The following is a 23,093-nucleotide window of genomic DNA, read 5'->3' on the forward strand; positions in this document are numbered from 1 at the left end:
TCCTTACTGTATGATGGGTGTGGGCTCATACTGTAAATGACTGCAGTTGATCCACACCTCAACCTCACACCCAGTCTGATGCACTGTAGGTGCTACCTTGCTCTGACACACACACACACTACAGACTTCCTCACACCTAGATTCTTCTGTATTTAGATAATTATAGTGCTGCAGATCCCACCATCACAACCTTGTTTGTAGTGTTTTTCCATTTTAGACTTATGTTTAATTCATCTGAAAATGGTTGACTTTTCAAGCAAAATTGAGAAAATGTGACTGAATCACAGTTTTAAAATGACACTGACAACAAATTCCAGTTTTAACACTGTAAAAGCGGTCGCAATTAGACCTGTAACGACAACTACTTATGTTGGATGATATATTGTCCCACAAATAATTTAGATAAATGGTTTTATTGTCATTTTAAGACCATTTTTTTATCGGGTATTTCATTGGTTGCTAAATATAATTTATTCTAAAACCACAGCATTAAATGATGACAAGTATTTCATATTGCAGCTGGTTGACTGGTTAAATCTACTTTCAATCAATCAGACTTATTTCAGGAATTTTAGGCTATTAAAACCAGGGCCATACTCCCAGTCATGAACATCACCTACAGCCCTCGACCAAGAAGCTACATTTCTTACTCGACCAATTAGAGCAGATTAATCAATTTACCTGCATATAGTATGAGCAGAGCGCAGACTGTCTCCTACGTGGAAATGAATATTTAATGTTTAGTGCTGGTGGGAGAGAGCTCGGCGTGGATTACCCTGCTGCCTACATCCCATAAATCCCACCTCAGTCCCACGAGGCTGCTGCCTACCTCCACATCTGATGGATTCAGTCGTTGGATTAAAGCTGGGCTAGACTTCAGGATGGTTCAGTTCTTTGGATGTAAAACAAGCTGTGCATGCTACCTTTTCTCTTGGGATAAACCTGTTTTCTGTCCGTGACTCCCAATTGATTATTTTTTTCTTAAAATTAAAATTGTAATCAGATTTTGGAGAGCAGAGACAGAATCCAAATCTGAGCAGAACTGCAGCAGTCTCAGTGATTTAACATCAGACTGAATAAATCTAAACTGAAGACACTTCTTTTTCCAGTGTCGCAGTGGGTCCAAAATCATTGTTTACAGATCACATTCAGGTCAGGGCCTCTGGGTGCTAGCAGGTTTTCTTGGATTGGTTCCCTCTCTTTGTCCACACACCACTGTCCACAGGCTACGAGGCTGCACAGCATGCTAACATGTAGTGGCATTTTGCCTGCTGCACAGATTTGGATGCCCTTTCTCCACCTCAGGAAGGCCATGCTAGCACCCCCCAAATGTCCTCATCGCACAACCCCACACGTCCATTCTTTAATGTGGAGGTTTGTTAGTTTAGTTCTAGAGGAAATGCAGACATCAGAGAATGACACCACTCTACCCATGACTGATGATTTTTGGTGATTTCCACCTGGGTCACACCGACAGGCAGGAAAGCTTTCCACTCTATTGTCTGTGTCAGAGGTCACTGGACATTCTCATAGTCTAATGAGGCTTTCACTATGAATGTCATTAGCTTAATGTATCCATATCAAAATCAATTCCATCACTCATGAAATGCATTGACTTGTTGATCAATTTAATTGATTTGAGTTACTTACAGCTCAAGATAGGATTAACACATACGTTCACCTGTCAACCTGGAATTGATCACAGTGAGTCCTTTTGATCTTAAGATATAATAATTAGAAATTCTGCATTAACTGTTCCCAGCAAGGTTCAAACCCAGAGTGCGTTTCATTTGGCCGATCGCTACTGCCGGGATAGGATAGTCAGCAACAAGACAACATTTTAACTGGCAATAGACATGTTTTTTGCTTTAATGTATAATTATGAGGTCACTTTTGATTACACAATGTATTGGCTTTAGAATAATGTCAGTGAGATGTAGATTAGTTCCCTGTAAACCTCTCTTTGGCAGCCTGGGAACATTTCTGTCTGTGTTCACATCACTGTTATAGACTACATGACTGAATAAACTCCACTTCCTCCAGTTGTCTTTGCAACTCTCGACTCTACACCTGACTCGAGCACCTCTTATTTAGTGCTTATGCATAAGTGGACATCTTAAAGTAATGGTCAGGACCAGAAAGTCCAGTTAGCTTTCAATGAGAAAAGACTAATTATTACACTTAATAGATGGCATATATTCATCTGGTACCAGCCCCTTTAGCATATTTTCTACGCTCCTCTATCATCATATGTTTATTTTTGCGTCTGTCTCTATGCAGTCTCTTTTCTGACGTCATGTTCCTTAAATACAACGTAGGATGTAAGCACCATTTGGAATGCGGTGCCTGTGAACGGGTAGAATTCGAGTCCATTTCCTGAGGTTTCCAAGAAAAAATAAATCTTCATCCTCTTTCTCCTGCTGCCATATGTGAAAGGGCCGAGCTTGTAATTCCTGTGGTAAAGTTAGAGAAAGAAGTCCGTACTGTACACCCTATTGTATGTACTCTCACATATGGTACCAAATGTATGTATTCTTTCTTGGAAACACAGGGCTAAGTGACACAATGTACTGATGCTACATCAGATTAGATACAAAGTAAATTCAAGAATCATTTGGACAGAAAACACTGATTGAATTTGAATACATGCTATGAATAATAGCATTAAATGTTAAAATAAATGATGAAACCGGGCTGCCTCTGCCCCCTGTCACTCCAGTTTGATCCAGAAGTTTGATTGTAAACCATTTTGTAGCACAAATGAAATGGTGGACTGATCTGAAGTGTGAGAGGTAACATGCATCCAGTTTCAACATCATTGTCTGACGCTATGCAGTGGCTGGCAGGTCACCTACCATCATGAATAATCTATCAACCCAATTTATCACTCATTTCAGAGAGCTCCCTCAATGACATTCATTCATTTGTGGTTAACAGCTCCCTGCTCTCATTCCTCCGGATGTGTAAGAGGTGAGGAAAATGAGAGAAGAGAGCGGAGCATGAAAGGAAGCCTGGGTGATGCAAATCATTTTTAGTTCAATTAAGGGTTTGCCAAGAGTAATGTCTGGATAAAATCTGATTTAAATGTACGACAAGGAACTTTTAACTGGTTATGAAGCAGTCTCAATTTAATGTATGACTTAGAAACGAGACTATCAATAAAAAGATGGGCTATGGTTCTTCTTAATGTCTGCCACACGGTTGGATTCCAAAAACTACAATTATTTAAATGGCGGAGTGCTGAGGATGAATTGAGGAGTTTCATAGTTAGAGGAAAGAAGCTGCTCTGTAGTCTGGTGGTACGGCAACAGAAACGTCTGTGTTACCAGACAGCAGCATATGCAAATGCATCCCCTATAGCCAAATCAAGTTTTTTTTTTACTAATTTGCTTTCTTATGACAAATAGGTTATGGATTAATTTCCAAAACTGAGATAGTTCATATGTGTTCACACAATTAATGTGTAATTACAGACATATGCCAGTTCTTAAGCCCTCTGTCCTGCTTATTTTAGACGTTTCCCTGCTCCAACACACCTGATTGAAATGAATAGGTCGTTATCAGGCTTCAGGCTGAGCTGATCGTTTGAATCTGGTGTGTCGGAGCAGGGAAACCCCTAAAATGCAGGACAGGGGGCCACCAAGACCAGGAGTGAAAAACACTGCTCTAAAGCATGACATTGCTCCATATATAATTTGTATCGTATTTTGCATTTTCAAAAAAGAGTAAGAGTTGCAGCTGGATTTACCCCTTTTCAACCAAATTAGCTTTGATTCTTGAGCTGTTTCCATCCATTATTCTTGGAACCTTGGTGCTATCAAGTGAACCAGCCTGTTTTTCAGCCAGTTTTGTGCAGCCATTGTAAGCAATGAAGGGTGTTGCATAATGCACAATACCCTGCTGAATATGACACACCCACTGTGGTTCGTGCTTTTGGTCAAGGAAAACCTGCTATTTTTTGGGTTCCAGATGGGAACCAACTTTTTGGCCAAACCAAAGAATTTTAGGTCGAAATGCTCTGAAGAAATCTCGTGTGGTGACACTTCGAGGGGCTCTTTCTTGGCCTACATTGATGAAGCATCCTTAATTACAACGGTTCTGCTCAAAACTGGTAGAAGCGTGGGCTAGTTCACCACCAGACACCACCAAGGTTGAAGAAATCTAAACGAAACCAGTTCAGGACCTAATGTGGTGGAAAAGCACTATGAGACTGTGATTAGGTACAATGTAATGCTAATAACAGCATGCTATCATGCTGAAAGGAAATCATTCTGATTTTGAGCAGGTATAACATTCACCATGTTTGCCAACTTGGCTCATGTGAGCATGCTAATGTTAGCTAATTCGTATACTGTGCACAAAGGTCAGCTGAGGTTGATGGGGATGTTGTTAGTTTTGCAGATATTTGGTCGTAAGCCAAAGTGTCGGACAAATACATTTTGACCCCATGATGGTACTAAATGAAAACTTCACATATCACCAAAGCTGTCACATTTAATCCTGACCAGGACAGGAATGTCTGCTCTCTGAACCAAATTCGATGGCAAAGCATCCAATAGTTGTTTTGATATTTCAGTCTGTGGTGGATTGAATGACAAACCAACATTGACATCATCAGAGCCAGGCCGCTAGTTTGGCTGGAAAAGTCCAGTAAGTTTTACTGCAGAAAACACTGAGGGTGGTCCTGGACATGTGGGACTGATGCTCGTCTGACTCTTCTGTTCAGGCACAGAAAGCTTGTGCTGTAATGATTCACTGGTTTGAGCAGTGGGACTTTGTGCATTGTAGATATTCAGTTCTACTAAGCTCCAAAGTATTAGAGCATAACTAAATCAACCCAGTTGCAGAACACTTTATCACCCAGGGAAGCGCAATATAAGCTGTATGCGTAATGTATTCCTGGATTGAAGCACTTTTAATTACGCGGCAAAGAAATAATGGAATATCCTGAATGAATGTTTTTTTTTTACCTACCCATATTTAACAACCAGAAATGCTTAAATTAATCCTCTTGACATCTTGTGCTCATGCTTGCCTGTGTGCATTTAAAATTCCTTGTGTGTACTTGTTGTTGCGGGCTGTTTGTTCTATGAGTCTGCATCAGTGTATCTGTGGCCTCTTGGCTGCGCACACCTGCGCAACCTGAAAGAGACGGCCATTTGTTGCGTGTGGACATACCCCATGTATAGCGTGTGATTCGCTTATCTGCCTCCATTCACACAGAGATGTTCGCCATTCATCGCCTCAGTCATTCACAAAGCTCCTTCCCTGCCCTCGGCTTCACGTGTGGCACACATGAATGCTGCTGCGTGCAAATAGGCGCATGCATAAATAGCCTGTGGACGTTATTTTCTGAAACAGTTTATGCTGCAGTGGAAACACTAGTCCTAAATATGGAATCATGTGAGCTAAAAACAGCATCCAAAGCCAAGCAACATCGTTCACTCTTTGCCAAGTTGAGCATAAGCTCATGTTTAATTCACAAAACTCTGGTATTCATAACTCACACTTGCTGCACCCAAGACACTGACCCCACTGCGGCACATAACAAGCGCAGTTGCGGTAACACTATTCCACTGTCAATTTACATTACATCCTCGTTAGTGAGCATGCAAATCAAATTAATCCCTCATCGCATTGGAGACCTCTCTGACACAGTTTGAAGTGAAGCCACTGCTCCGAGGCCCGATGGGAGACGAGGAGCGATCATTAGAACTGGCTGTGGGGTAATGACGTCTTCTGCAACAGCGGGCCTGACCATCGCTTGCCATTCATGTCTTCTTGAATCGTCCGTGTTGGTTCCCTCATTGACATTGCTCAACCCACCATGAAGCACATCTCTTATTCATTCCACATGGGCAGACAGCAAAGACGAGGAGCACGTCTCATGCCTCCTCTGGAACATGTGTCGGCTTCTCTAATGACACTGTAACGCATGCAGAGCCATCTATTAATGCAAACTGTGACAGCTGAAGGTTAGCCGGATCCTCGGGCCTGACCGCCCATTCACACATGAAAGACGTGATGCTCCGACAATGAGACAGGAGAAGTGTCTCAGAATCTCTCAGCTGTTTGACATCCAATGCGAGCAACAAATGTGGCAGCTCTTCTGTACAATAAATGTGCGGATGTCAATTATTTTTGTACATTTTCTCATAAAATAGCTGCTAATATATCGGCCTTCTCATTATTTTACCAGTTGTTGGATATCATTCTGGTTTCCTGTCTAAAATCTGGAAATGAAATGACGACCGGCATGTCAAGAGCATCTTTTTTTTGTTGGGTATTTTGATTTGTCATCTACAGAGATAATTGATGGTGTACCCCAAGGATGAGTTCTTGAACATCTTCTGATTAGCTGGCCTCACTATGTGGTTGTTTGAGTGATGTGAAAATAGTCTTTTTACTGTTGAAATGTCTCCCATTTCCACTGATGCAGCACTTCTTGGGCCCATTTAACCAACACTGTATTCGTATTGTGAGAAGGTTTAATTTTTTTGGCATTCCACTGTTAGCTGGTTGATTGGTTTGTCCACCACTTTGGTCCTGACTGAGTTATCTCTGGCATTTAATTTGGAATAGCTATCCATGTTGACTGAGCTCTCACCTCGGCAATGCCCTGACTTTTCACCTCAGGTCACCAGCAGGTCAAACGGCTCTCTCATTCTGTGGATTACCTCGACATCTCTGAGATGGATCTGGAAAGCATTTTGTACAGACATTTGTGGTTCTCAGACTCATAGTGACTCATAACATCATGTAACATTTGTCAAACAAGCAGGGGGCAAGTTTCTGTCGAGTTTTTAAAAATGGATGTGCTAAAAGAGCCGGACAAGATGACTCACCATCCATTCAGATTGGAAGCTGAATGCAGGGCAGTCTTGTAAGAAGATGCTTTTGACCAGTGGTGGAAAGAGTACTGAAAATCTGTACTCACATACACATACACTTACATTACTAAAATATTACTCAATTACAAGTCAAACTACTGGTATTTAAAGGGGTCTGCTGCAGAGTTTTGTGTTTTTTTCTGTATGTCAGGGTTTTCATCGGCCTGTTTGTGATCGGATAGCCTTATTGGCTACATTTAGATAGAAATTCATATTATACTTAGTGCTCCATTATGATGTTTAAAGTAAACGTAACTAAGTAAATTATATGGTGTAATGCTAGTACGAGTAAATTTACAGACTTGAAAATAATATCCCAAAAAATAACTTAAATACAGTAATTTGAGTAGCTGTAATTAGTTACTTCCTCCCCTTCTTTCGACTGTGCCTTAAATTTCATGAAAGATGTGAAAATAAATTCTTCTCAGCATATGTTACTAATATTTTTCGCTAATTTCAGTTAGTATTTTGATTTGACCCTCGCAAAGAAAACACCACATACTGTAATATGAAATGAAAAATGTACTTTTTTTAGCGTCTTCCCTTCACATTTTCCTGGTTTGACAGCATTTCAGGGGTGTTTACTTTAAATTTCCATCAGTGTGATGTGAGGGTTGCTCATTGTGTCTCTATGTAATGACAGTGGTTGAGAACTTGAGCACGTCCCCGCCTCAAGTAAACCTCTAATGAAGCAACGATCTATTTTTATCTTTTCCCCTCAATTGCACTAACAGCCTTTAGAGTCATTTGTTGTTTTTCTCTTCTCTCGTCTCTGTTTCTCCTTTTAATCCCTCATGTTCAATCCTGTTGGTGGAAAGAAATATGTGTGTGTTACATGGGCCAGTGGATGACTTGGTTTGTCAGTGCGCATCTTTGTCTTCACACGGTACAGTGTGTACTGAAGTCTGTGCTCATTTCATCAATGTTTCATCCGTGTTTTATTTCTGTAGAATACATAATAACGTGCTGTACGCTTACAAACAGACTCTGCAATGACATTAAAACTCTCAGTTTGAGAGATCAGCCAGTGGAAAACACATCCTGGATCTCACATTCACACGCACGTGACACTATTTCACATCAGATGAGTCTGGGAACGTCTCACCAGGTGCAATGGGAGACTTCTATGATTTTTCCACAGCACTTGATTCGGTGGAGGTTACTGTGTTTCTCCAGTGTGAAGCAGGTTGGAAAAGTGGGTGTCTACAGAGAGAGGTGAGAGATTCACAGTGGAGGTGTGATGCTGCAGACTGCAGAATCTTCTTTTTCATGTGTTCTTTCACAGACAGCCTTTTCTGTTTGAGACAAATTACCATGTCTCCTGTTCTTACCCCGACCTCTATTTGTGCTATGCTGGTAACTTCACATTAATCATCCGGTCAGTCTAATTACATGAGTGTCTCTGCCTGCAACCAAACCTTTTGCGAAGTACTCAGCAAACCCAGACATTCCTACAGAGAGTGCTGCAGCCATTACATCAGTCTGAGATCCGTTGTTCCAGCTCACAACAAATTTTAGGAAGAATCACGTAAATCAAATAGATTTACTTCTTGTTTAATGTACAAATTCACGGCTCAAGAGTGGCGTGAGTCATGTTTCCTGACAGATTGTTATTTTAAAGCAATTGAATAAGATTGTGGTCGACACCACAACAGAAACCTTTTGTGTTCTAAATTTATAATGAGATGCTGCCAAGATGAAGTAGATAGAAAACCACTTCAGGTCTTTAATTTAAGCCTGTACATGTTATTTTTAAAGCAGAACAATAATCAAGGATTTACTACACTGTTGGGCTGCCAGCTTGTTTTAAGACAACACAATGGATTGTAATTGTATACCCCATGCTGTGCATTATAGCTTAATCATGTCAGTTACTCAACATGTAAGTTTTAAAGTCCCCATGAAACAGCTAATGGAGTGCTGGATGCTCCGGCATAGTTAAGTGTTTCTGTTAAAACAGGCAGCAGCCAATAACGCGGAATGTACATTATGCCGCACCCCACACCCCAACCGTCGAGTTGCCGATGCTGACTCTCCATTGACTGGCGACTGAACACGGTTGGACCAGGGTGGAAATACACCACCTCTGAGAAGATGGAGGCCAGTTTGACAAAGAGAATACAGGTGGTTTTCTTGCCAGGTTTGGACTGCTTACCGAGGTAATGGCAGCTACCTCCATTTAGCAGCAGTTAGCGCTTACTGCTACTACTTTAGCAACAAAGCTACCGTTATGTATCAACCAGGAGACTCCATAAATCACATTGGTACTCTAACTGGCCTCCAATGTTATTCTCGGAGGCCACGTACAGCCCTGGTCCAGAAGTGTATGTTACAACAAGTAAAGCTATCTGTCCAGAGCTGCGCAAGGCAGGGCAGCCTGAGGGCAGACCAGACAAAACTTTGTCCATCAAACGTGACCCAGTTTCACCCAAATCTCTAAATAAAGTTATAAAGTTGTGTTTTCGTACAGTAATCCATGAGGCCCGGTCCCCAGCAACACACTCCTCTGTTGATGTTCTTCTTGCAGCATCATAAAATAAAGAAAACGTTTATTGGACGAAAAATGATCGTACGCCCCCAAGTGCAGGAAGAGTCATCAACATTTTAAATGATCTTTAGATGAAGTTCCAAACTCTAAAATACCTTTAAACATACATACAAAACAGCTTTATTTTGCCACTGTTGGGCCTGATACTGGTGTATATGTGAGATATGGAGAAAAACATGGAAAAAACACTGAAACAGTGATTTTGACTTCATGGGAACTTTACCAGGAATGACAATGTTAGTGTTCTGTTGGCAGAGGGGGAGGTAAAAGGAGGTAAAAGATCATGTCTCAGGGCAGGATTTACTAATATTAAATGAATTTACAGGTGCAAAAATTAGAATATCATGTAAAAGTTTTTTTTCAATTAAAAAAGTCAAACTTTCAAATTCATTACACATAAAGTGAAATATTTCAAGCCTTTTGGTGTTTTAATTTTGATGATTACAGCTTACAGCTCATGAAAATCAAAAATCCAGTATCTCAAAATAATAGAATATTATATAAGACCAATCAAAATGTCCTTTTTCATCAAGTAAACTACTAGTAATTGGTTTGCTGACCATGGTATTACTGTGCTTGATTGGCCACTACCTGACCTGAACCTGGCCAGTAGAGAATCTATAGGGTTCAGGTCAGGTGAGTTGGCTGGTCAAGAAGAAGATGAGAGACACCAGACCCAACCATACAGACAAGCTGAAGGCTGCTATCAAAACAACCTGGGCTTCCATAGCACCTCAGCAGTGCCACGCCATGCTGCAGTGATGCAGTAATTCATGCAAAAGGAGCCCCGACCAAGTGTTGAGTGCATAAATGAACATACTTTTCAGAAGGTCGACTTTTCTGTACTATAAATCCTTTTTTTGACTGGTCTTATGTAATATTCTAATATTCTGAGATACTGTCTTTTTGATTTTCACGAGCTGCATGCTTTTCTGAAGATGTCAGTTTCACAAAACAAACAGATGCATTCAAAATAATAGTAATGTCCAAGTGTATACGTCTTAAATGTAATTTGTGATCTGAAACATTACAAATCTAATGTGTTTTTTTTACTTGACCTGAAAGCTGACTTTATCCTTCAGGAGCTGAGTAAATATCAAAACAACAGGCCCCTGTGCCTCAGAATGCACGGTAACATTTAAAAAATGGATGGCCCAAACAATGCTGCTTTCAAACCCCGAACAAGCTGACATTTTGAAGCTTACATCCACCGGCGGCTATTTTTTAACCTGAGTTTACCCTGCGTGTTGTACAGAGTTTGTCCTCTGTGAGTTTAAGTGCAAATGGAAATTCCAGTGCTTGCTAGAATGGCTCCCCTCTTCCTGTCTACACCCCAGTGTTTCCTGCCTGCCGCATGACTAGGTGTGTTGACTTTGAGATTGGAGCGTCTGACTTTGGGGTGCGTATTGGTCAGAGTGTGGGAACACTTATTCTCCACTTTGAGCTTCCTCTGGCTCCTATGTAATCTTCCCCTCTTCAAACTGACCGCACGTCAGGTAGGAGGATCCGTAAGAAATGTAGCTCTGCCTAATTAAAGACCTCACAGCCGACATCTCAAGTCTTCTTTTGTCACAAATGCAGCGTATACTTACTCTTTGTGTTTGTGCAGCCCTGTCATAGACAAGTCCATTAGTGCTATTAGCTGCCGTATTAGGTAACTCTGCCCTTTCTAATGAACGTGGGCACACAGAGGGCCTTCAGCTGTGGACTTCCTCACTTCCCGTGAAGGTAAATATTGTGTTTTTTCTTTCACTGCATCCACAGCACGGATGGAGCCCTGTGTCGTGTCTGTGATGTGTCAGTGCGTCTGTACACCACTCTGGGGACTGCAAGATTACTTTACAAACTGAGCCACACAGAGGCCTGCCTGACTGCACCTGAACAATACAGTAGTTCATTCAGGGACTAACTTCGGCCTTCTCTCACTGTGATACAAATCAAGTCTTTGTAAGTCTCTGCAGAGACGAGGAGGAGGAAAAATGGTGTTATGGTGTGTTTTTTTAAATAAAAAAAGTCTCAGTATTAATGTAAAACATGAGTCATCCTTGTGTTCACTGCGAGGGAACTGAAAGAACTCAGTTCTGACAACTACAGATGACTTGGTAACACAAAATGTTGGCTAGTTTCTAAGCCAGTAAGGAACCTATCATTTACTTAACAACAGTAAGAAAAGCGTGTCCCAATTCATTGAGTACTTCCAAACTTCCAAAATTCCAATCTCTAAAATTGTCAAACTAAACAACTGAAAACAACACAAACTGGAGCACAGTCCTTAAACGCAACGATACCTCGGGAGACAAGAACACCACTTAGCAAATGTTCTGTGGTGCAGATGGTTTTGCTCACTGCTATCCAAAGGAACAACTTACAACAGTCAACACTGTGGTTTTCAGCCAAACTGGACAGTTGGTCTGAATGGTGATTAATCCACAAGCTGCAAGAATCTACCCTCTCCAAATGTTTTTCCATGTAAAAAGTTTTATAGATTGAAATACTTTACTGTGAATCTAGTCTGCCTTGTGAAAGTTCATAGTTGGGATGCACGATGTGGACTTTTTTAAGCCGATACGATTACCGATAATGACCTGCTTCTCCTGCCTCCTCCTCCTCCTTCTCCTTGGTGGATTGCAAAACAACTTTAAAGGTGCAAATGGGCATCCACTCTATCTGAGTGTGTGAAAGCTACCCTTGCCAAGTCTATGAAAGCAATTTAGCTTCATGTTATCGGCTCTATCAGCTAGAATTTCAGCAAAAAAAATAGCAGATAATATACAATTCCTAATATTGGGGCTGTTAATTCATCGGCCCATATATATTGTGCGTCCCTTGTAATTAGTTACTCTTTTTGTGTTCTCTCATAAAAAGGGGTGCATCATACTGAGAAGTAAGTAATCCCTCTTCATTTTTATCTTGCCATATTTGTGCTCCCTCGAGTAAAGCCTCATCTAGCAAGACTTACAAGTAGCTACTTAGCTCTGACCTGGGGAATTCACACAACATTCTTCCATAACAAACCAGAGACAGCAGGCTTCTCAAAAAATGTCTGTCTCCTCATATTCAGGGCATTCATATTCACATCCATGTTATAGATTTCCCAACACACCTGATTCAAATGATCGTGCAGGGAAACATCTAAAATGTGCAGGTCAGAGGGCCCCAATGAATAGGATTGAAAAACTTTGTCATAAACTATACAATTTCAGAGTCCTGCTCAACACTAAACATTTCAGGAGAAGCCAGCGGTCCCTGACTTGTAATTAAGGAACTTACATGTAGGCATAGCACAGTATGTGGTGCATAATTGCATATAGCTAAATCTGAGGCTCATCTCACTTATGTAACTCTGAAATCACATCTTTGGTCTTTCAAAATGTCACTGGCAAGACTTATCTTGCTCTGAAGTGGAGCAAGCTCTTTATGAAAGCCTCCAAAAATAGATTAGGGGAAAGTAATTAAGTAAAAAAATAATTTCTTAAAGCAGACACTCAGGATGTTGATTCATTTGGATGACAGAATGAGGAGAAACAGAGACAACACGGTGGTATGAAGTGATTAAATAAGTTTATTTGATTTACAGACATGTACATTTTCTATCAACCCCTCGACGGGAGCATCACAGTTCAGTTCTAGAATAATATCCTTTGATTTTATCTGACACGTCTTTTGTATTGACTTGCTCTAAAAATAAAAATAACCTCTGTTTTCTGCTCAACATCAGAAAAAGGTTTCTTTATACATGATTCTTGTATGACAAGAAATAGCACATTCTCAATACATCACTTCAGTGATTATTAACACAGAATTACAACAGACTTCTACTCCTAAAGGATCGGTGCTAAATCAACTAAATTTGGCAAAGTGAAACTCAATTCATGACCCATCTGACCGGAGCCAACGTCCCTTCTCATGATGACAATATGTCAGCACTTACTGTGAGCATGAAGTGACAGACCTCTGCGCCAGAGGCTGTGAAGTTGATGCTAGGCTATGGTTCAAATAAATCCCTGAACATTAAGTGTGCAAAATGGTTTGATCAGTTGTTCTTAAAAAAAAAAAAAGAAAAAAAAAAGGAAAACAAACATTTACAAGAGCTACAAAAATGAATGCAAAAGTATCGCACCATCAGACCAATGCGTCGTCTTAAAACTCGTCACACTGCACTTCCTTTTGCGTGTTATACGTGTGAGATGTCCAATTCATGATCACAGTAAACAGGATGAATCTTAGTGATGTAGAAAGGTATTGTGTTGTTTCATTGTGATACAAAAGGAGGAATAAAACAGGCATTTTCTAAACCCAAGGACATACAACAAAGTGTAGTATACTCAAACATTAAACTTCCCTTTATAGATTATTCTTCATTATGGTAACAAACAAATAAATACATTGCATCCAAGCCATCATTTACAATATATTAAACTTGCTGCGTGATATAGCTATATATTTTCTCTATTGTAGTAATTAAAAAAAAAAAAAACTCATTTGGTAACATTAAAAAAAACTGATAAAAGGAAGGTAAGAAGCTTAGTTCATTAAGAAGATGTAGGTGTGTAAACACGTCAGGTTGGACAGAATCACATTCAGAGAGCTCCACGCAGTTGGAGAGAAGCTAAAGCTAATGATGTGGCAACAAGGACACAGCCCACACAGCAGCTCCCCACACACAGCCAGTGAGTCACGCTCACACATCAATGCTACGAGAACCACCTCGACATCTCCCTTTATTCCTCCGCTAAGGTCAATCCATCCATCCATCCATCCATCCATCCATCCTCCTCCTCCTCCTTCTGTGTTTTCTTGGAGGTCTGCAAAGTGCTTTTTATTCCCTTTATGCACAAGTTTGAAAACCTTTGACTCCATTAGTGGCTTCAAGGTTTCAGTAAAATTGAATTCACCAGTTGATTCGCTTAAAAAAACCTCCTTCGAGTTAGCTTTGAGTTAAGCTTTTGCCTGAATGTTTGTGTATACAAGCAATTCTAGCAGATTTTTTTTCCTTGTGGAATTTTACAAATATAATACTGTAATTAGTCGATATACCAGATCCAAGATTTTTCTATTGTGTACTTGTGTTTCTTGTCTAAATCTCTATGTGGTTCTCTAGAACAGAAGGGTACTCTGTTTATCAGCTCCTGCAGTGACATCTGAGGACATGCTGCTCTGGTTTCAAACAGGGATTCCTCGCTTATCAGTTATCAACGATAAGAGCTCGCAATCAGTCTAACCTGGGGCTGAAGAATTTCCTCTTCCTGTCGGGGATTTTGATTTCCCTCAGTAATGCACTGATGACTGTGACTCCGGCTCATGTCAAAGCTCCTTTCTTCTAATCATGGAATGGGATATCTACAATTGTGAGGGGGGGAAAGGACTCTTTTAACAATGCCTGTCATTGTAACTGGCGTGGTCTTGACTGGAATCCATCATTAAGAGCGACTCCGTCTCTGTGTGGGCGGTGTGTCCAGAAATTTAAAACCAACAATCAGGGAGCGTCCCCCTGGCTCACTGATAAGGCAGTGTGGATAAAAAGGTTGGTTCCTATTGCTTCTCATGTACACAAAAACACAGGTGCTTCTCCTTAAAATACAAAAGAGTAGCAATTACTTTTGGGAAAAAAGCATTTACATCATAAATTATAAAATATATATAGTCCAGTGTCTGCTTTAAATCGCCCCGATTGCATCATCATCCTTCCGAAACAATCATAGGCAACAACCTCCAGTTTCAAATCCAACATTAAACAGGAAAAAATCAAAATAAAAAGAGATCACGAGAAACCTTCTTGTGAAAAATAATGTGCAGAAACCTCTCACCTCTGTCATGTTGTCTGGCACTGTCTACGCTGATTTAAGTGCTAAAAGCTACAAATAATAACACATGTGGGGGTCAAAAGAAACAGCTGTTGATGGGAAAGGTCCAATTCTTAAGGCTGATTCACTGACCTTTAGACAGTAACACTTTTTGGCTCTTGGCTGGCGACTATGTTTACATGCACGGCGGAGCTTCGATCGATCATGAGAATACTGCATCCATCATGTAAACACTGTATTTACGCTCGAGTTCGCGTTGTTAATACTGCCTTTAACATGTGCAGAGTGATCTGATTTGGGTTTGTTTTGAGCAGATATAAACACTCTGAGAATGATTTTCCTGCTGCACATTTTGATGCATCACTTTGCTCCACATAACTCGAATTTTACAGCTTCTGTCCGTTTACAAGCTCCAAGTGTCGAAGTCTGGGCAGAAGGAGTTGTGGAAAGTCTGAATGGGAGCAATAGAAAAGGAGCTCCTTCTACCGTCTAGCAAATATAAACAGCTTCATCAGACTAATTTAATTATAGAGTGCATGTAAACATAGTCAGTGATGACGTCATGAGGGTTGATGGTGGTCAGTGCAAAAGTCTGAAGGAATGTAATGACGCTATGGCACTTGGTGCAGATTGACAGCCGATGTAACGGACGGACAGACAGACAGACACATAAGAGACAGACTGTTGGACAGACAGGCAGACAGACAGGGCAGGTTCATGGTCAGCATTCAGTAGTATGGCATCAGGAGTCAGAGGGGTGTCACCCCACCTCCTCCCTGGAAGGTTCAGTGGATCCTCGCAGACAGAGGTGAAGAGGACACCAGCTGTCGCTCGGCGGGCCTCGGTGCACCGCTGTGCACCTTAACACCAGCCTGTGATTCGGAGGCGTTTCTAGGAGGGGCAAGACGCTCCCTCGTTCCAGTTCTGAGCAGCCTCCAAGGGCGAGTAAAAAGGGAAGAGCAGCAGGAGCCGAGAGGCAGAGGAGGATGATCGCGGCGGTGATGATGACGGTGAAGAGAACATGGGCGTGGTTTTTAAATAAGTGGATCAGCTGCCCTCGCTTTTTTATCTCCATTTTTTCCATCCTTCTTGAGTTTGGTTGCTCCTTCACACTGCTCCTCATTTGGTTGTCACCTGAAAGAGATAGAGGGAGAGGAAACAGTGAGCTCAGAGTCTGGCCTCACCACAGGACATTCTCATGTAATTAATGTTGGGGTCGAAAGCTCCTGGGCCATCTGTTAGGACCTTCCTGATAACGCCTACACACCACGACCAGCCTGTGACCTAAATATTTTCCTGCACACAGCATACCAACACATAACAGTTTGTTTAATGCAGACCCCCCAAATCTGTGCAACAGCGAGCTATAAGCCACAGCTGCTGTCTCTCAGATATGCAGATTGGGGCTTTACATTCGGTGTTGATATTAGAGTGTACACGACAAATATGCTACCAAGCATTTACACAAAGACTCATGGAGGACAAGGTTTGCTCGTGTAAAATCATAGTTCTGAGGTTTTCAGCAAGCTTTCACAAGAATGTTTAAAATGTTAAAGAATACCACATGACTGATTTGGAAAAAAAAATACCAGGAGTTAAATGTTAAAATATCTTTAAATAATCTATTAAGGTAAAATTGCTTTTGTGAGTTAATAGCTAGTGGTTAAAATGATAAGCGTGTGAGTGGAGGAGGAAGTACTTGAAGCTTTTTCTCAAGTAAAAGTACAAATACAGCATGTTAAATCAGTAAAAATAATGTAATCTGATTACCACTAGTCAGTGGTAGGATGCACTACTTTAGCTCTGATGCAGCACGCAATCTGCAAAGTAACTAGTATGAATGTCGTTGAATAAAAGTACAATATTTGCCTCCAAAACTTACTTGCCTCCAAGTACCTTAAGACTGCATTTTAGTACAGCACTTAAGTAAATGTACTTAGATTACTAGTAGTGATGCAAAAACTGACACTGACTCCTAAAAATGAAGAGTAACTATAAGTGAAGAGTAAATGTAGTGGAGTAAAAAGTACAACTTCCAGCTGCTGAACACATAAACAAAACTCCTATGTGGTGAAAATGTGGCACCGGAGGGGAAAACTAGATTCCAGTTGGAGATAAGACCATCAAGCGCTCACGGTGCCACGCTTGCGATCTCTTCCGATTGGATGAGAGAGATGGCGGCGCTTCCCGCTGTTTGTTGTGGTCTGTCATTACGGTGCCCTGGATGCTCCAGTGCACAAGCTACTACTGCTGCTACAATAGGATTAGTGCAGGGAGCTCGTGGAGCGATGTTCTGAGCCAGGGTATTGCTCTCTCACACACACACATACACACCGTTGGAGCCACAGACACATCCATACATAGACATAAACATACACACTCATACAGACAAAAACAAGTGTAATAGCTTCAACGGGAGGATTACTGGATTCTCAAAAACAATGTGTATTGGTTCTGCAGCTGCAGAGCCCGTCCTCTGTGGGATGAACCATTTTAGTCAGTTATTAGTGTCAGATGTTACTGTAAACTCTGAGTATTGTTTATGAGCCAAACTTGAAATTAAAATGCCAGCATGACATAGAGATAATTAGAGTTGTGAATGCTTTGATATGTGCAACACTGGCCTGCCTCCTCACAGCTTCACTACAACTGTGCTGGAGACTGTTGGCTTCGCAGGCAAAGGGGAGGTCTGATTGGTCTGGCAAGAGAATAAACTCTAATCAGACTGGCTTGTAGTGGTTTTTGGCTGCGACAACGCAAATCATGACTGCACTCAGCTGGGCTGACACTGCTATAGATTCTAATTCGGGGATGGATGGAGAAAGCAGTGAATGTTTCGGTAAATGAGTCCAAATATCCATTACTGTAAAGAGAGAAATGCTTGAGTTCTTCCTATGAAAGAGGGAAATCTGAAGGTTTTCTGCATCTGTGTGTGTGTGTGTGTGTCTGTATATGTGTGTGTGGTCTGTGGTCACTGCCATGAACCCACTCCACAATGCTGACTGAGGATTCAGAGCTTTTGTTGAGTGATAAGAGAGCGAAGAAGGAAAGTATGTGCCTGCAGCTGTGCAAACACTTTGAACAGTTAAAGTTCGGACGGCAGCGACTGAATCAGAGTTTCGCCTCATGATGTGACTTTCCTCCCAGAGTAATATGGGACTGTGATCACTGAATAAACTGTGTGCCAGCGCTCACACTGATCTTCTGACAGCTCCCAGCTCGGGCATGTCCTCCTAGTTATCATGCAGTGTGGGGTGAATCTGGTCAGCGGAGGCCGACTCCTCCTGCTGAGGAAGTTAATTGGATCTCAGTGTATCTGATCTCCGTCTGGGATTGCATCACTGGAGATTAATGGCTCGAGATGTGTAACAGCTTAGGCGATTACTGCTTCTCTTCATCCTCATTTATTCAGTCTTCTCTCTCCTTCACTTCCACTCCTTGTCAGAATCTCAAGTCTCCCCTTCATCTACCACAGCACTTCACAACGCCACCACATCTCTTCCTCCACCTTCATGTTGGACCTCCGGAAACACTGGTCAGAGTGAGCGTGAAGGGTGAACACTTGTCATCGGAGGGCGATTGAACTGTGAACTGTATTGATCCACGAGTCGGACCTGAGGGAGGAAATATCTCCTCGCTGATTGGATTATCCTCCACAACAAATGTTGCAAATCAATCAAGAAATCACTGAGTGCCACGGTGGTTCACTTAACAATAGAAGTGATCAGCTCACAGGAATATTCAACTCTGACCTCATGTAGCTCTAATCACTGTTCTCTATAATTAGCCCCGTTTGACAGCGGGGACAAAATGCTTTAGCTGCTGTGTGTGACAGAGATCTGGTGAAACCCTGAGGCTGAGAGAATAAACCGCCACTGAAACCCGATCCGAGTGGCAGCCGCGTGGGAGCCTTTCATGTCACCTGTCATTAGCTGTGCATGCTAATGTCACCCTGTCAATGGTAATGGCATTACAGCAAAAGAACATACCGGTAGTTTTGCATATTGGAGCCCATTAACTACCAAATGTGTGTACTTGGCATTCCTGCTGGCTATTTTCCAAAGCATAGCACAACTTTTTAGATTGATTTCCTGCCTTCGAGATGGCCATTGCCTCCTATTCGTCAGTGCACAATGCAAATCAACCTTCAGAGCTTTTGAAGTTGCTTGTGATGGGTAATCCATCACACTATCACTCTTTTTATTTGCTAAGTTATGTGAGGAGGCAGCAAGTGTTTGGAACAATCTCACTGTTGGAACATTCAAGGACACTTCCGACGGTGAAGATTTGAAATTTGGCTGATTTCAGATAAATATTATCTAATAGCAACACAAGAACAACCAAATTCACATGATGCTTTTCACAACATCCATGTTTGCTTGTTGTTTGTCTTCTGAGACAGAATTGACAGCAATGTGCTTCCAGAATTATTATCCAAACTTGGAATTATTGCTTATAGTAGTTCTTCTTTTAAATTATTATTATTTCTATATTTTTTTCCTAAAATGTGTTGCATGGAGCGTCTCTAAGCACAGTCTGGTATTGGCATGTTGTTGCTGTTCTTGGAACATTATGATTTTTGTTGCTCCATCATCATTTCCAACCGGAACCAGAAAAATACGCAGATGGGAAAAGTCATCCTTTATAACACGTAGCTAATGTTGTGAAGGGTGTAATTTAACCCAAACCATCTTTCCCTGAACCTGACTAAGTCGTTTTGCTGCCTAAACTGTACCAAACTGAAAACTGGAAAAAAGCAGAAAATAATAACTTAAAGGGGCACTGTGTAGTTTTAGAGAGGAAATTAAATATTTACAATATTAATGAGGTAATAATACAAACTCAGAAATATTTATTCTTATTATTTTTCCATAACTGAATTACGAAGCTGTTCCCAGAGGAAAATAAGGTCCCCAGGTTATCATAATGTTGTGGTAACGACAACAACATGGCGATATCAGTTACACCGTGGGGTTATAACTGAATTTTATTGTCTCATTCCATATGGTAATACAATACAGCATTGCACAATGAGACAATAAAGCTGGACCTTGAACCATGAATGAAATGCTTTTCATCAGCCGATGCTCAAATGTCAGATATGAAAGCGGCTTTGAATGCACAAAGGAGAAACTTTTTTACAATGGTTGTAACTGACTATACAGGATGCACTGACAAGTACATATTTTATTTTACCACCCAAAGGAATGGACACTAAAGGTTGTCTCGAACGTAAAATAAATCTAGACACATAAATAAAGGCTTGAGAAAACAGTCAACAGGGGGAAACAGTCAGTGTTAATGGGAAGACAGGATGTCTTCCACCTGAAGGAATTTACACCTTCATACAGTTTTCCACCAAATCGACTGTTCCCTTCAAATACTGCAGGGAACTGCAACTGGCAGATCGCACTGCTACCTGAACTGAACTCTAACCAACCTGTAAGAAATCCTACGCAACTCCATCTCCTGATGCTCACAAGTTGGTGCGATTTTATCATGAAAGACTCAAATCAGAGCACCCATCAGGGAGCAGAGGATCAAATCTTTGTTGACGTGTTTCCTTCCAAGAAATAAGGTTTGTATTTTTTATTTTCATCACTATGTTTCTGATCAGTATACATGTTCGGGACATTTTTTCCCCACCTTGTTTACATACTGTACAGTATTTTGACGGATGTTTAGAGGACAAATGAACCCAGACAGGGTGATGATATGAAGGGGTAAAACCTCGACCTTTTGGCTAAACATGATAACCTTTACAAATAAGTCACAGCAGATTCCTTGTCCTTCTAATCAGCGAGTCAGAGTTTAATCTTGTTATTCTTTACCGACAACACAAGTAGCTCCCCCATTGTCCCGCAGTGCAGAGTTGCCTGGTGTGCTGCCAATTATTGTGTCTTTTCTTTGCTCAGTTAATAATTAGAGAGGGTTCTGCGCCATGTGTCTGAGTCTGATAAAGGCAGGAAGTCAGCTTAGGTCTTGATAAGATGCCATATATTTCACATGACCACCATTCCAAGAATGCGTGGGCCAGTCTCTGAGTACAATGGGACGGGAAATGTATCAGAGATCAATCATTTGTGTATCATCTTGAGTATCCCCTCCTGCGTTTACACTGTCATAAAAGTTTTGGATGTCCTCAGGTCCAAAGTGACTTTCAAATCCTGATGAAAAATCTTGTTTTTTAGGTCTCCGTGCCTCCTAATGAAAGGAGCGCTACATGATGGCAGCTGGGTAATGAGGAGAGAGCCCTATAAATGTTAATGTTCCAAGACTGTCTCTTTGTTATCAACCCCTTAAACTGCTCGTAGAACTGCTGATGTGAAAAGCACTAAAAGCGTCTTTTAGGAGAAAAGGCAATTTACCTGATCATACCTTGACTGAAGAGGGCGGTCGTGTCAGCTGGCTCAACCTGAGGAGAGAGGAATAGTTTTAGAGGGTGCACCAAAACTCTCAGGCAGATCTTCTCAAACCACATTTATTTTTCACTTTTTCCCATAATGATCTTCCAACCAGTTCACTCAGCACATGCTAGCTGTCTTCCTCAGTCTTTCAATCATCACTGTCTCTGGTTCTCCAGGCCAAAAGGCTCAGCCTACCCTGACCCACGCTGTATCTGCACTAAGGCGCTCTGGCATGGAAGATGAGACAGTTCTGCTCTCATACCTCGCTAAGTGTAAATGTGGATTAAGTGAATGTGTGGAGAGGGGGAACACGCACTGAACCTGAGCTATAAATGGCAACCCAGCAGCCAAAAAAAGCGAACAACCTAGAAATAATAAAGCACTCTTTAAGGCTGGAAATAGAAAGGCGCGCTCCAGTGAGTAACTCGTTCGGCTCCGCGCTTTTTATAAATAGCTCTGTGTATCTGAGGACACACTCAAAAGGGGGAAAAAAAACAGCAGCAAAGCGCTCTGAAAAGTCACAGAGAATTTTTAAATTGGGGGCTTTATAGCGTGAATGGAATATATAAATATCACAGTCATGAAACAACCCTAGTTGTACAAAGTTGTGGATGTTGTCATCTCGGTCCCTGAGGTGCTGTTTGCAGCTTGTTACATAAGAGCTGCTGCTGTTTAAGTTTGAGCTTTTCATTCCTCGGGATGTTTAGTTCAAATCTGTCGACTTCTGTAGAAGCCTTTAGTATACAATGTGAGGTATGCAATGTATGCATAGCTATGTATGTTTGCTGTATATATATATATATCTGAATGTAATCTGACAAGTCGGTGTATGATTAACTCATCTATGGGTGAGGCGTTCAAGAGAATGTGGAAGTGAACAAGGAGAAGCTGAAACTGCTCCGACAGTTCTCAGTAGATACAGATGGAAATATGTTCAATAAAAGTAGGGGAATAACACATTTGATATTAAATATAGATTAACATAAATCATCAAGGATCAAATGGGAAAAAGTTTGGAGCTACTTTCTAATGAGGCTGAATATTAACATTTATAAGTGCATACTTCATTATCATTTATAAACAACTATTTAACATTAACAACTGCGGATCTGTTGTTTTTTCATATATGTTAATGCCTTATTAACACATATAACTGCAGCCTTAATGTTTATTATCATGACGTATTAACATTTATAAGTGCAGACTAGTTTGCATTATTAGAAAGTGACAAACTCTTGACCTCTATGAATTGCTAAATGACTAAACATCATTGAATGTCATTTTATGTCGATCAAAGTAACTCTTTTCTCTCTTCTCTAACAATGTTTGTGAGTGAACAGTACAATGCCAGCGATATACCATATGCCATATTGTCAGCGATAAACAGTCTTGGTAGTAGCCAGTTTTTTGAAAAAATAAATAAAAATAAAAGTAAAAACGTCTG

At 41.0% G+C, this 23,093-nt stretch overlaps 1 protein-coding gene across 2 annotated transcripts in view; it reads right to left on the minus strand.

Annotated features, from left to right (window-relative positions):
• Positions 1 to 12,982: 12,982 nt before the first annotated feature.
• Positions 12,983 to 23,093, minus strand: part of spns2 (SPNS lysolipid transporter 2, sphingosine-1-phosphate) — a 70,060-nt gene continuing 59,949 nt past the window's right edge. Inside the window, exons 12-13 of one of the 2 annotated variants that reach the window (XM_084373141.1) lie at positions 21,621 to 21,657; positions 12,983 to 16,376 (exon numbers count right to left, since the gene is read on the minus strand). In XM_084373141.1, the coding sequence (XP_084229267.1) occupies positions 16,362 to 16,376; positions 21,621 to 21,657 (52 nt within the window). In that variant the 3' untranslated portion in view covers positions 12,983 to 16,361. Of the gene's footprint in view, positions 16,377 to 21,610; positions 21,658 to 23,093 lie in introns of both variants that reach the window. The other variant, XM_084373142.1, reaches the window with a different exon arrangement.

Source organism: Pagrus pagrus, assembly GCF_965226575.1.
Source record: "Pagrus pagrus genome assembly, chromosome: 14".
Classification (NCBI taxonomy): domain Eukaryota; kingdom Metazoa; phylum Chordata; class Actinopteri; order Spariformes; family Sparidae; genus Pagrus; species Pagrus pagrus.